The 15375-nt window shown below is 39.7% G+C and overlaps 1 protein-coding gene across 1 annotated transcript; it reads left to right on the forward strand.

Annotated features, from left to right (window-relative positions):
- The first annotated feature begins 13859 nt into the window (after positions 1-13859).
- Positions 13860-14876, forward strand: LOC140927991 (uncharacterized). Its single transcript, XM_073377708.1, has one exon. It carries the CDS (start codon positions 13860-13862, stop codon positions 14874-14876), a length of 1017 nt encoding a protein of 338 aa, XP_073233809.1.
- The last annotated feature ends 499 nt before the right edge of the window (positions 14877-15375 follow it).

A 15375-nucleotide genomic window follows, 5' to 3' on the forward strand; every position in this document is an offset into this window, starting at 1 on the left:
GACTTCCAGCAGTGCGTGTTCTGCTGTTCAGGCTGTTGTTTTCGATAAGTTATTTTTTTAAAAGTTTTTTTTTTTTTCAACTTAACGGTTTGAACAAAGGTACCAAACGGCGACGATTCTCATTAACAGCAGTGCTGTCACTTCGTTTTTAGTTTTTAAAATCTGTGATGTTTTTGCTAGTAACTACCGTAATCAGTTTGTAATCAATGTGTTCACCATTTTCAGCTGACCATTCACAGCATTCAGACCATTCACCTGCTCATTCACCAGATTGACTAGATTCACGATCATCGCCTTGCCTTGCAAAGCCACACTGAACACACTGCACTGAGTGCAAACCGCTTGTATTTTCCGCAGTTTCCGGAAAAAAAACTACCCAGGAAAAAACTGAGTCTGCGGTGCAGACGACTCGAGAACTAAATCAGCAGTCCTCAGCTGAGTCCCAGTGGTCGATGAGTGGTTTCCCTTTCACCCAAAAAAAAAAAAAAAAAACGGCTGATCGCCGGTGAATATTCACCAGATCAAATCAGATCACATAGCCTGCGAACAGTAGACACTGAGTAGACTTTAATATTTCCGGTCGTTACTTCTCTCTGATACTAGGAGCGTTGCGTGACGACACGAAAAACGGCTGTGTAGCAGACTACCGCCCTGGGCGCTTATTTTAAAAATTTTTGGACCTTGAGAGTGGACGCCTATTCTAGGTGGGCGTTTATTCAGGGCTGGGCCCTTATTGAATGTTCACCATTTTCAGCAAGTGTAGTACGTTTATTTTGCAACAAAACAATAAATGGTAACAACAAAACGAGAAGATGTAACAATGCAAGTTTTCTGTAAAATACTCTGAAGAAAACTCCGTCTTCGGGGAAGTCTCTTATTAGTACTTATTCAATTTTTTTGTGTGTCGAAGGAGGAATGGGGGTAGGGGTGGGCGCTTATTTTAGTTTGAGTGGAAAGGGGAGGGCTGTGAGGTGTGGGTGGGCGCTTATTCGAGGCTGGGTGTTTATTAACTTTTTCTGCCTCTAGGATGGGTGCTTATTCGAGGTGGGCGCTAATTCGAGGTTGGGCGCTTATTCGAATAAATACGGTATTTTTTAGCGTGTTACGGGTTTTTTTCGTTCTACATCAACTATGTACATAGCCCGCTTCCCATCCCAATGATAGTAGCAACAGCAAACGAGAAAAATTAGGTTTTCCACTCGGGTAAAATATAATGCAAAGTAAATGCAATGAGTATAATAGGCTGAACACAGTAGATCGCTGGACTTGGCGCGCGCTGCGACCACAGAAAAGTTCAGTTGAAAAATGGCAGACCAAACTATAGTATATCCACTTTATTCAGTTTATTCGATTTTCACCCGAACTTGAATATCCCTTGTTTTCGATTGCCCATCTTGCTTCATTCAGTGTTCAGTCGTTCTCTGACTGCGGCTTTGCAGTCGCGAAATAGTATGCACCTGCCGAACCTTTCGAACCTTTGTTCGGATCAGGATTGCTGTGTTCCTTAACTTTCACTGCAAAACGAATATGACACACTGATGACAAACAAGGAAAAAAACATAATCAGTGCCAGAAGTCTCACTGCAGTCTTGCAACTGTTAGAAAAAGAAACAGCTGAAGAATGATGAACCCATTAGACCCATCACTGACACATTATATTATAGCCAACTCATCAGCAGACTCGTATCCAGCCCAACGCGCACTCGTGTTACAACAGGAATAATTCAGCCTGATAATTCACTGTCATCGTCAGCTGATAATTCACCTAATAATTCAGATAATTGTAAATTATTATCTATACTTGGAGGAATCTCCAGACTCCAGATTCTTGGTTATTTCAGTGTTCTCAGCTCGTGTTCTGAGTGTTTTCTTACCAAATTTCTGTTTCAGCAATTACTCGTAAGGACACACTGACGCCGAAACACAGGAAACAGTACCTGATTTAAACAATTGTTTAAACTGTTCAAAGAACTGTAATAAAGCGCGTAATCTTCTGATCTTTCTGATCTTTACTACTGGACCTACCTTAGCACCCAGAGCACCTTACCCCTTGGGGACGAACAGAAAAAACAGAACAGAACACTGAAGAAGAGAACACTGAGCCGTGCCCTGGGCTATTCCAACTGATCCCAACTCTGCCAACTGCCTTAGCTGACTGCGTTCAATGTGTGTTGTAATCAGTCAGTGCCATGCCGTATTTCAGATTTTTCCGTAAGAGCCGTGCGAATTGAGTTTGGCAGGGTACAAGACGTTTGAAACTGGCTTTAAAATCACTTAAATACCTTTTCTTTTTCACCTAGAATTTTCTATACATTCATTAGACGTTTCAACTGGCTTTAAAATCACTTAAATGCCTTTTCTTTTACACCTAGAATTTTCTATACATTCTACGTCGCCCTAGAAAATTCGGAGACATTCTCACACTAGATAAAGTTTTCGGAGAAAACTTGAAAGGACCCCTAAAAATTTCGGTCAAGGGAAAAGCTCGTCAGGTAATCTTACGTTTTCGGAAAGCTTTCACTGTAGGCTGTTATTTTCGGGAAAGGCGAAAAACAGCCCTAAAAACTTCGAGAGGTTCAAACCACTCCTAGGACGACCGAACAGATCAAATTTTTTTAGCGATGCGAATTATTCATTTATATTGCTTTTAAAGCACACCAGGATGCATAACGAGCCATTTCAGATCATTTCCCAGAAAACGGTCGTTGGGTGCCCCTGACGATTCGCCTAATATTTAATTATTTATGAACGTTTTTAAACTTTCTCAACTGAATAAGGACAAACAGTCAGGAACAGCGAATCCTTTTTCATTAAAGATTTCCCATATTTAATTTCTTCTTTGAAAATCCTTTTATTAACGGCAAGGCCAAGGAGTGGTCGTACCTGTTTTCACTTAAGCTTAGTAAAGAAAGCTGACTTAACTGATAGGCTCCTAACGCAAGAATTAATGTTTTAAATTAACAACATATCAAGGTTGACTAGCTAAAGACGCATGGGTCCTTTCTACTGTTTACACAAACAACGTACAAATTCAATTCTTGTCGGCACATGGAAGTTGGAAATTTCCGTTCATTTATAAGAACTTAAAGAATAAATCACATCAGGTCGCACACATTTCTTTGGAGATATGGGAGAGAAATTTAATATTGAGCAATGTAATAGTTCATTAATTATTGGGGATCTTTGTAAACTGTTCATAGTTAACCATAAACAATTTTTTTTGTTAAATTGTTATTTCTTAAAACTCATCTTGATTCCCTTTGTTTTGTACTAATGCAGTATAAAAACTTCATTAAAACTGTTGAATGAGGGAACGTGGGAGTGCTCGCTATTTTATCCAAAACAACAGCTGCCCTCAGCTTATACATTCCCACTGAAGTTTTCCATCACTTTTTTTCGAGGTTTCTTTGGGCGTTAACCACTTTAACTTTTTACGATGTTGTCCTAACGGAAAGGTTGGAATGTTTTAAGAACGTTTCAATGTTTTGTGGCATGAAAGTTAGACTGATATCACGTGATTTTATTTAGGATAAGGGTTGATTTCCACTATCGCGTGATTTTTCCGTGCGAACGCGCGTAAAATTTACGTGCGTACATGAAAATAGACCCAATGTATGAATAAAGGCCACGCGTCACGCAAAATTTCAGCGAGGTTCAAATTTTACTGTCATGTGTGACCTTCCATACATTGCCTCTGTTTTATTTACTCGGGAAAAGTTTACACGCGTACGCGCGTATGCCACTGTGTAAATCCACCTCAAGTCAGCCATTCTATGTAGATTTTTTATGATGATATCGCCTGTATATAACTAAAAGCTACCCTCCCTCTAGAAACGATATAGCGTTAATAAATCTTAGTGTATGAAACTACATTGCTGTTTTTATTTTCTTTGAGAAAAATTCTTCTTGGAAACAGCTGTTCTACTCTGCTTGGGAATGCGTAATCAAGGGAGACTAAGATTAAGGTTCGGATAGACGTCGCTAAGAAGGATATCGAATATTCGGCAGTAGTCGCGTCGACTGACTTCAGATGATGACATATATACATGTAACTGTAGCTGTGAAATAACATATTAACAAATAAACTTTGAAGAAAAAGAGGCCAATAAGAAGCCAAGCAGAATGGACCCATGTTCTTGAAGGGGCCTCGTGTAAGGAAAAATTCCAGCTTTTTTCTTCCGAGTTAAAAGGGGCTATTGAGCTTTTATTGCCATGAAGAACTGTTAAAATCAATAGTTCAGATAGACCCTGGATAGCAAAGAGGTTAAAGTCATCCATTAAAAAGCGGCAAGAGGCCTTTATTAAGCATGGAAAGGACTCTAGCACCTATAAGATGTGGAGGAATAATGTCCAGAAAGAAATTAAGTGTGCTAAGCGTTTTTACTATAGGAATAAAGTTGCTGATCTCGAGCTTGATCACGCGTCTAGCAAGAATTGGTGGAATCATATTAAACGCTTGACTGGAAAGGATATTAAGCAGGATTGGCAATATCAATTCTTGGATCGGAAGATCCGGATTTGCTCTCCCTCTCAAATAAGGCAACCAATTTTTTTTTACCAGTTTGACAGATCATTTTACACCTCTAGAGCCTCCAGTCTTGTCCCCTCAGGAAGTTCCCTCTGAATTCCTGGTATCTGAGAGGGAAGCTTTCCAGGCCCTCTCAGCTCTGAAGATCCGGCAAAGCTATTGGTCGTGATTGCGTCCCAAACAGGGTACTGAAGGAGTTCGCTCAAGAACTAGCACGAGTTGTCAAGGATATTTACAACGCATCCCTGATCGAGGGTTATTTTCCTGATGTCTTGAAGGCCTCACTGCTGAACCCAATCCCTAAAATCTCACCTCCGCCGCAGATAGAGAGCGATTTGCGGCCCATCGCTCTGACATGCACTCTTGCTAAGGTGCTTGAGGGATTCACACGGGACCGCTTGATTACACAAGTGTCTCATCAGATCGACCCTCGTCAGTTTGCACGTGCAGGACATTCCACCACTGACGCGTTAGTCTATTTGCTGCAGGCTGTGTATGAGGCAGTGGATACAGGGAGCTATGGTGCTAGGCTGTTTTTTGCTGACTACTCTAAAGGTTTTGACATGACTGACCACAGTGTGCTGATTGAAGAGCTAAGGAACATGCATGAGCACCCTGTTCTAGTTAACTGGATAATTGCTTTTCTGTGTAACAGGACTCAGGCTGTGAGGATTGAGAACATTATATCTGAGTGGAAAACTCCCAAGGGCGGTATACCACAAGGCACCAAGTTAGGAGTCATTTTGTTTACAATCATGACAAATAATTTATTGCCCTCATGGAACCTTAGAATAAAGTTTGTTGATGATACCACAGCCCTTGAAATAATCCCTAGGAACAGTGCCAGTCTACTCAATTTTGTTACAAACCCTACTTAATGCAAGGAGATGCTAATTTATTTTATGAGTAATCATAATTTCATTGTGAATCCTATAGTAATTGGTAGTAACACAACTGAGAGCCATGACATATAAGTTACTAGGCGTTTATGTAAGTAATGACCTGAAATGGAACCATCATGTAGAAGTTATAGTGCAAAAGGGAAACAGGAGGCTTTATTCTTTAAGGGTCCTTAAGCAATGTGGTGCACTTCCAGCTTCACTGGCTAAGGTTTATACAACCATTGTTCGTCCTGTTCTAGAATATGCTGCCCTTGTCTGGCAAAATATACCAGATTTTCTATCTTATAAGATTGAGAGTATTCAGAAAAGGGCTATGCGCATCATTTTTCCTTTAATGAATTACGAGGCATTAAATGCCCTTGATTTAACAACTCTAAGGGACAGACGCGCCCATCTATGCCAGGTTTATATTGATAGACTCCAGGATGAGAATCACCCCTTGCATTTTACGCTCCCAAAACAGGAGGAGGCTGTGCATAATTATAATCTTAGATCTGGCATTAGCCACTCCACGCGTCCTACCTGTAGGACCAAGCGCACGCAAGAGTTTGTCACGCATAAGTATACCTAGTGGCTTGTACAATTATATTTTCTAGTATTTATTGGATTTATTGTATTATATTTTAGTACTATATGTTTTGTAAATAGCTCTGTAATTCAGCCATTCTGTATATTGCTGCAATGAGTCTTAATAAACAGTCATTATTACTAATTATTATTAATGCCAAAGGACTTGGTAACAGTTATTTTCTACATCCTGCCGTTGGATATATTTTGCGATTTAAGACGGGTTTAAGGGAAACCACGCTTTTCTTTATTACCCGAGACCTCAAAATTCCCCTAGACAACAATGATAGTCGAAGCAAGGAGAGACAAAGCTCACTGTACCTTCCAATTGGTCCATTCTTTACGTGTTATTTATACCTTCCAACTAAAAAAATAAACATTTTTTTTCCTGGCCAAGACTGCGAAAAATATTTACTGGCGCGACCAACAAATACCCCAAATCTTGCCCACCAAAAACTTGGTGGGCACTAAGCCTCTATTATATTAGATTATGTTTGTCCTGTATCATACAGTCAAACCCCTCTTTACGGACACCAGCTTAATGTGGACTCCCTGTTATTATGGGAAGTTTCCTTGGTCACTGGGGAAAACTCTTAATTTTTCTCTTTATTCAACCCACTTAATACAGACTGACCTGTTAAAGTGGATAATGGACGTTTTTTTCTTCCTCAATGAACAAATTCTCATATAAAGTCAACCTCGCTAACCCGCAATTTTTATAGTCCATTGTGTGCTGTAGTCAACCTCTTTTTTTGTAGGGTAAAAAAATCTTTCACTTAATTGACGTCATGTCCATGTTCCCAGCATCATAGTTCACCAAAATGAATGAATTGTGCACAACAATAATAGACCATTTTGGCATCAATCGAGTTGGTAAATTTTACATAATTTTTGATAGATTTTCTCGAGACTTCTGTGTGTTTTCATGGATACAGTCTGCAGAATAAGAGCTTAGTGATGTTTAAAGATGTTAGGTGTGATGCTGTAGTATTTCGATAAAACAGTGTATTTTTGACTTTTATAACAGGACCTGCTTGATATGGACACCTCCGTTATATAGACACTTCCTATGGCCCCTTCAGTGTCCATATCAATGGGGCTTGACTGTAATTATGAAATATGGAACAGTTTTGTAAGATCGATCATTTGGTGTCCTGTTTAAAGTGTATTTTCAGCCATTCTTCACATTTTCCACCTTGCATGTCACAACCTAAGGCAAAGTAAAGTAACAAATAAATAATGAATTCAAAAATTATATGAGCAATCGAAAATACAGGCATTTTTTATGTACCTCAATCTGTGTACATTTATTTCGTTGAAATGAAAGGGTTATCCAGGGATGACCAATGCTCTTATTATATTGTCAGCATTGACATTTTAATTCAGTAATCGAAAATTTTATAAGTGGGAAATTGGTTTGCACTGTTGAATACTGTCTCATGACAGTGATTAATCAACCATCATCATTTCAGTCAAGATTTTTGTATTCAAAGCTATCGTATTGCCTCCTACAATGTGGGCTCGCTAGGGGCTATTCTTGTTGTTTTCACTTTTCTGAACTCGTGACAAGGCAGTCTTTTAACTGCGCAACTGACTTTTGCATTTTTAAAACCACAGCACAATGTGAAACTGCTTTGCACTACACCAAACAGACCACTATCAACAAGCAAATTTTATGTAGATTTCAAAAAATTTTTTTCCAACGGTCCAAAAAATGACACTCACCTTCTTTTTTTCGATGTTTTGCTCCTTGTCGGGCATTTCTTTGAGCTGAAAAACTCTCGTGTTCGATCGTTTTACCTCCCAAGAACGCACAAACGTTCATCGGACGGCATTTTTTCTTCACACCCCTGATTTCTCATTGTCTAAAGTCACAGCTCTCAAAGTAGTATGGGGAAAGGACACTTCTAGGTGCAGCAAAGAGCCAGGAAGTGACCTTCCCTCGTGTTTCTCGGCGTGGGCGCCATTTTGCAAATGTGGGTGACGTCATCATATATCTAGATCTGGTTGTGGCCCGGACTATAAAAGACATTTATAAGAAATAAGATAACATCTATAGGTGGAGGAACCATAAAGGCAATGCTCGAATTATATAGAGAAGAGGGCACTTACTTAAAAAAAATATATCCTTAAGGTCTGAATTAAAATTCAAACGATACGTGTACTGTGACATAGGCCATTTTAAGACGAGTAGGTGGGATATGATATGATCGTACGGGTGTAGTAATATTAACAACAACAATTTTAAGACATTTTTGATACTAATTATCATCATCATCGTCATCATCAAAACAAGACAAAACAACGTTTCAGGTGGAAGAGATGAGTGTAATGAAATTAGAAATTTTCCAGGTCTGTTCAATCCTGTCGCATCCACACGGAAAATAGATAGGGGTTGTTCTTTCCAAACTTACACAACATCGATATCGAAACAAGAAAGTGTATGTGGTGTGTTCATCTGCGCTTGGTCGATATGTAAATGCCTATGTTGAATATTAACATCTCTTCCTTGTCCTCACTGGCAACCCCTGCAGTCCGCTTCCCCCTCTCTTATGGCGTATTATGTTGCGAAATTAATTATTCTTACATATTCTAATTCTTCAAGGACTGGTGCCATTAAAATAAAACGCTAAAAAATTGCCTATTCAGGTGACAGCTTTTCCTGTTCTTCTTCCGTTTTAAAGCGGCCTTTTGTACGATTTTACCTATTGCTAAATTAACTTAAATTAACTGCTGACATTATATGGGTTTCGAATAAATTAAGTCTCCTGTGTTGAAAAACTCTATATTTTTTCAGATGATATATTTTAGTTTTTTTTTATTAGCTGACATCATCTAGTGCGGGCCTTTTAAAAAACTCAAAAAGGTGTGAGATCACGGCATAATACTACAAGAGTGCATTATATAGGGGTCTCGTTCCGAACATATTTAGCTATATTTGGTGGGAAGTATGCCATTCATTATAAAAGGAGATTGATTAAGCATATAATTCAAGGAAAGCCCACGGGTAGGGTATATACACCTTTACACGAGTTGTTGACTTTCAAGAAACAGAACAAATATGTGTAGGTGTGCAAGATGATTGTTACAAAAGCAACGGTTGCCTAGACAACTGTAAAATATCCTAAGCACTTTCCAACTTTTTTTTTTTGGTTTCGTGCTTATTTGAACACAATAAACTATTTATTTAACAATCACTGCTTTGTCTTTGATGTTGGTGCATAAACATAGTTCCATTATGTTCTCCGTGTACTTTTATCTTTAAGCTAGAAATTGTGAGGATCTGAAGAAATGCGAAGTTTTGGCAGCATGCAGTGAGTAGGACGGGACGCCAAACGATATTGCGATTATATATTAAAACACCTTAAGCTGTCTAAAATTATGCCGGAAAAATTATGACAGTCTCGTACCATATATAGAAAAGCTCTATCGGCGATAACAGCTGAGACATAACAAATACAGAAAAATAAAAAAAATAAATAAAAAAAAAAAAAAAAACTGCAAAACAGTAATGGATGCATCAGGTTCTTTCCGCTTTTTTGATTTCGAAGTAACAACTGCCTTCCATTCCTTGGCCCTAAAGCATTTGCTGAAAGTCTAGACTAGGGCTTGGTGCTTAATTGACTCGAATGTAAAGATAAACCAGTGTCAGCTTAAAAGGTCTCCATATTACTCTTCTGTACATCGACTGTAAAGCACATCCCAGTAGTATATAATCGCATTTGGGCGAACAAAATGAGGGGACAACGGGGGACAACGGGGATAACGATGTCATCGTTATCACCAAGCGAGCGAATTTCCAAAACCTAACTAAATTTCCAAAACCTAACTAAATTTCCAAAACCTAACTAAATTTCCAAACCTAACTAAATTTCCAAAACCTAACTAAATTTCCAAACCTAACTAAATTTCCAAACCAGACTAGTTTTCCGAACCTGACTAATGTTCTTAACCCTAGCCAAACGAATGTTGAGGGCTAAATCAGTCGAGTTTAATGTTGGGGGCTAAATCCGTCGAGTTTAATGTTGAGGGCTAAATCCGTCGAGTTTAATGTTGAGGGCTAAATCCGTCGAGTTTAATGTTGAGGGCTAAATCCGTCGAGTTTAATGTTAAGGGCTAAAATCTTACCCTAACTCTAAATTCTTACCTTAACTCTAAAATCTTACCCTAACTCAAAATAAAATAAAATACTAACCTTAAAGTAATTGTTTCACCAGGTCACGGTTGAGTGATTACGGGCAAGTTTGGGCAAGTCTGATGACGTGTTTCTATTTTAGATCATCCCATTGTCTGGGGGTATAAAAGGGGTAACAAGTAAGCTAAGTCATTTGATTACGATACGTTGTACTGATCACAGCTATCACCATGCCGATTACTTATCCACGACCGTGTCCAACCTGTAATAAGAAGTTCAAGAACCGATTTACCTTTTGTCGTCACAAGAAATATTGCGGGACCGATGTTAAAGTACCATGTCTACATTGTGATAAGATGTTTTCAAGAAAAGACAAAATGGTAGCTCATGTCAAAAAATTCCATTCGGAAGCAGCCAAGCGGAAGGCGGAAGAAAGTGCTGAACTAACAAGGATGGAGCTTTTACATGCAAACAAAGTACCACGATTGAGTGATGAGCAGCAGACAGGTGGTGCTGTGAGTACACGAGGTACCAAACGTGTAGCTGATGACGACAGTCCTGATGTGAAGGTTGCAAAGATGGATCCACAGAGCAGTGATGCCAAGGCTGATTATGAAAAGCCTTTGTTTCAAGCCAACATCGCAAAAATGGGAACACCTAAAAAATAGAAAAAAGGTAAAGCAATAGACCAAAAATTTACCTTTACTTTGGATTACTTACGCGACCCAAAACCCGAGGAAGATTTGGGGGTAGAAGCCGTTCATGCATTGACGACAGGAATGGATAATTTAATGGATGACATGGACATTGATCCAAGTCAATACGAGCTTGCGCTTCAAATAGGAAGCAAGGAACATTTTAAAGAATCCAGCAATACCGGTGAAACATGGCATATTCCAGCAGATGATTACTTTAATCGACTTCAAATGACACAAGCCGTGCTGGGACATATTGCGAATGTCTTGAATTCAGGGGAATTTATTTCGTCGGATAGAGGTTTTTCGGTGTCCATGACTCTAATACGCCGTGCTGTGAAAGGAGGGAAAAGATCTGGTTACAAACCGGGTGAACGGATTTGGCAAGAAGTGGTCAAAGAAATGCGTTGTGTGCATGAAGTAAAAAACAATGATGACGAGTTATGTTGCGGCAGGGCCATCGTAGTGATGCGCGAGTATGCGAAACGTCAAGCGGGTGAGCCAAATTGTTACGAAAATGTACGCCAAAACAGAGGCAAGAATACCCAGCAATTAAAACTGGCCAGACAGCTATACAAAGAAGCAGGCGTGCCAGAGGGGCCATGCGGGTTCGAGGAAATTGAGAAATTTCAGAACTACTTGGGACCGAAAGGATTTCAGCTGATTGTCGTCGACCCTGTACGGGGTGGTGTCATATTTACTGGAGAGGTGTTCAAGACAGCCCCGAAGGTGATACAGATTGTGAAAACCTATTATGAGGATAAGTACGGAGAACCCAAAGCACATTACGATGGATTGTACAGTGTAGCACCTATCATGAACCGCAGTAAATTTTGTCGCTATTGTTGCAAAGGATATGATCACGAAGACGCAAAGCACCATAATTGTTTAAGGGCCAACTGCCCCAGTTGTATGCGTCGAAGAAATAAAAAATCGAAAGGGTGTCATGACTACACTGGCTGGAGTAAACCGACAATCTCGTGTAAAGTATGCAAGAGACAGTTCTATGGGGAAGATTGCTACAATGCACATTTGGTTCCAACGAAACAAGAAGAAACCAAAATGGAAGCAGATTTGATAGAACAAGTAGCGAGAGAAAACGATATTGTGATTCCACGTAAAGAAGTTATGAAAAGTGTGTGTGAGATGCATCGCAAATGTAACATTTGTATGGTAACTTACAAAGTGAAAGAAGGAGTGTCACATAAATGTGGCCACGGTCAATGTACCAATTGCCTGAATTATGTGGATCTGTATAGCCACCAATGTTTCATCGTGAGTGACAAATACAGAGCAAATAAATGGAGAGACATTGAGTTTAAGAAAGAGCAACGTTGTCTCGAAGCCATCAAGCAAATGACTACTATAGACGGTAAAAAAGTTCAGGAGGTAGCGACAAGACCTATTTACCTTTAAAGACTTCGAAGAATACATGATGAAGAAACAACAACAACAAGACCAAGAACCGCAGGAACAAGTAGGACCCACTTGAGAAGAATCCATCGAGGCAGTGAAGAAAAAAATTACAAGACTTGGGTGTAGATGTGGAAGAAATAGCAGATGATAAATTAGAGACTTTCTACTTGGATCATTATGTGTTGACGGAAGGCAAGAAAGAAAAACACAAAAAGTTGGTGTTTGCAGACATTGAATGTTGTATTGATGACAACAGGAAATTTACTCCGAACCTAATCTGCTTTGAACGAGAAACCTCAGACGAAAAATACCACTGTTGGGGTAGAATGTGTATTCGTTTGTTTCTTGAACAACTGACAAAGTGGGTAAAAGAAAAAGAAAAAATGAAAGGACCCAATACAGCGGAACTACAGGTGTACTTTCATAACTTTAGGGGATTTGATGGGGTATTCATCATCAAGCAGTTGTATGACATGAATCTCAAGGTGTCTAAAGTGTTGATGACGGGACAAAAGATTTTGTACTTTGAATGTGGACATCTCCAATTCAAGGATTCCATGTCCTTTCTCAATATGCCCTTAGAGAATTTCACCAAGACCTTTGGCTTGACAGAGTTGAAAAAGGGGTACTTTCCTCACAAGTTCAATGGAGAAGAGAACTTGAACTACGAGGGCCCCATTCCTGACCTGAAGTATTATGAGACTGAGTGCATGAACACCAAAAAAAAAGGTGTAGAAAAATGGCATGGCGAGGAAGTTTTGAAAGGAGAGAGCTGGAAATTGAAAAAAGAACTGTTGGAGTACTGTCAGAGTGACGTAAAGTTGTTAAGAGAAGGCTGTCTAACATTTGCCAATGATTTTGAGAAGGAGTGTGGTTTTAATCCGTTGAAAGAAAATATTACGATAGCCAGTGCTTGCCATAACTTTTGGCGGAATAACCAAATGATTCCTTATTCCATTGCCATTGAACCACCCCATGGATGGAGTGTTGTGAAACCTGCTCAAAGCAAGATTGGGTTTCAGTGGCTGCATGTCCAAGATCAGAAGCTCGGTGGGAACAGAATCAAGCATGCCGGGAACGGTGGCGAACAAACCCTTATGATAGAATCGTGGGGAAAAGTACGTGTAGATGGCTACGATCCGATTAAGAAGTCAGTGTACGAATTCCATGGGTGTGAGTTCCATGGATGCAAAAGATGCAAACCAAACAACCGACATGTCAAAACTTGGCACCACCCTGACCGCACCGTGGATGAAATGTTTGAATTGACGAAAAAGAAGACAGACGTGTTCCAGAAAGCATTAAAGCTGAAAACGGTGAAATCATCGACTATGTGGATTACACGTCCTTCTACCCCTGGGTCAACAAATATGGAACGTACCCACCAGGACACCCGCTCATCATGAAAAATCCAGTGGATCAAGACATTCAAAGTTACTTTGGTGTAGAAAAAGTGGATGTCTTGGCGCCAGAGAAACTGTTTCATCTGGCGTTACCCATGAAAATCGGTGAAAAGTGTATGTTTACTCTGTGTGCTACCTGTGCCCAAGAACAGCTAGAGCAGCCTTGGCATGAAAGAAACAATTTATGTCCACACCGTGATGAGGAAAAGAAAAATGACGGGTACTTGGTGTACAGAAGAACTCAAAATGGCCGCACGTAAAGGTTACTCAATTTTACGTATCCATGAAGTCTGGCACTGGCCCGAGAAACAAAGAAAGACGGGGTTGTTTGCACCATACGTTAACAAGTTTCTCAAAGCCAAACAGGAAGCCAGCGGCTGGCCAAGTGATTGCGTGACCGACCAGCAAAAAGCAGAGTATGTGACAGAGTATGAAAAACATGAGGGGATTTTACTGGATAAAGAGAAGATTGCCGTTAATCCTGGACGCAAGCAGGTGGCGAAAGTCATGTTGAACTCTTTTTGGGGAAAATTTGGAGAGGCCGACAATAAACCCACTACAAGTACTATTCAGAAAGTAGAAGACTGGCAAAAGTTAATAAACAATGACTCAATCATTGTCAAAAGTGTCACTGTGTACAGTGAAGACGTGATGGAAGTCACGACAGTGAAAAAAGAAGGAGCATGTGCACCTAATGTGAAAGGAAATATCTTTATTGCTTTGTTCATGACAGCCATAGCACGCCTTAAATTGTATGAAGCTTTAGATGTATTGAAAGAAAGAGTCCTGTATTACGATACAGACTCGGTTATTTACAAGAGCAAACCTGGTGAAGACAGATTACCGCTGGGTAAATTTTTGGGACAATTTACCGATGAGATTGACGGCAATCACATAGATGAATTCGGGTCGGCAGGACCTAAATCCTACAGCTATAGGACAAATGAGGGCAAGACAGAATGCAAAAGCAAAGGATTAAAAAATACTCACGCTGTCAGAGAAGTATTAAATTGTAATTCCATGTTGAATCACACCCAGTTGGAGCTCAAAAATCCTGAAGAATGTGAACGTCAGTTAAAAACCACTATTTTAAATCATTTTGTGCGTAACAGCAAGATTAAAAGCATTTATTTGGAGGACATGGTCAAAATATTCCAAGTCAATTGGTACAAACGGGTTGTTGACAGGACCACAGGACTTACATATCCTTATGGTTATGTCAGATTGTAACTTTTTCACTAGATTAGTTTATATTGTAAAATAGAGGTAAGGTCTGCATAGTGGCGCCAACCAATAAAGTGTGTTGTTGTTACAAATTTGTGTGTGTTTATTTGTGTGAAAATTTCCCATACCTTAAACAACAAAAGTTAAAATCAGTCGATTACAGTGCTTAGGCTTAAATCAGTGGGGCGTAATGCAGAGGGTTAAGTTTCCAAACCCTTTGCCAAAAAGACTAACCCTAACCCTAACCCTAACCCTAAACCCTACTCCCAAGGGGCTCGGGCTTATTAGCATTTTAACCCTAACCCTAACCCTAACCCTAATCCCAAGGGGCTAGCGCTAATTAACATTTTAACCCTAACTAGGAGAAGGACTGGTACGAGTGTAAAGAGATTGTGATGACTCAGCGCTTTTTCAGACATAAAACAAGTGCGAATGTGAGTGCGTGTATGTGTGGAGGAAAAATGCAGTCGGTGTCAATGCAAGATTTGGAGCAGTTATCATATTG

Source organism: Porites lutea, chromosome 1 (assembly GCF_958299795.1).
Source record: "Porites lutea chromosome 1, jaPorLute2.1, whole genome shotgun sequence".
NCBI classification, from domain to species: Eukaryota; Metazoa; Cnidaria; class Anthozoa; order Scleractinia; family Poritidae; genus Porites; species Porites lutea.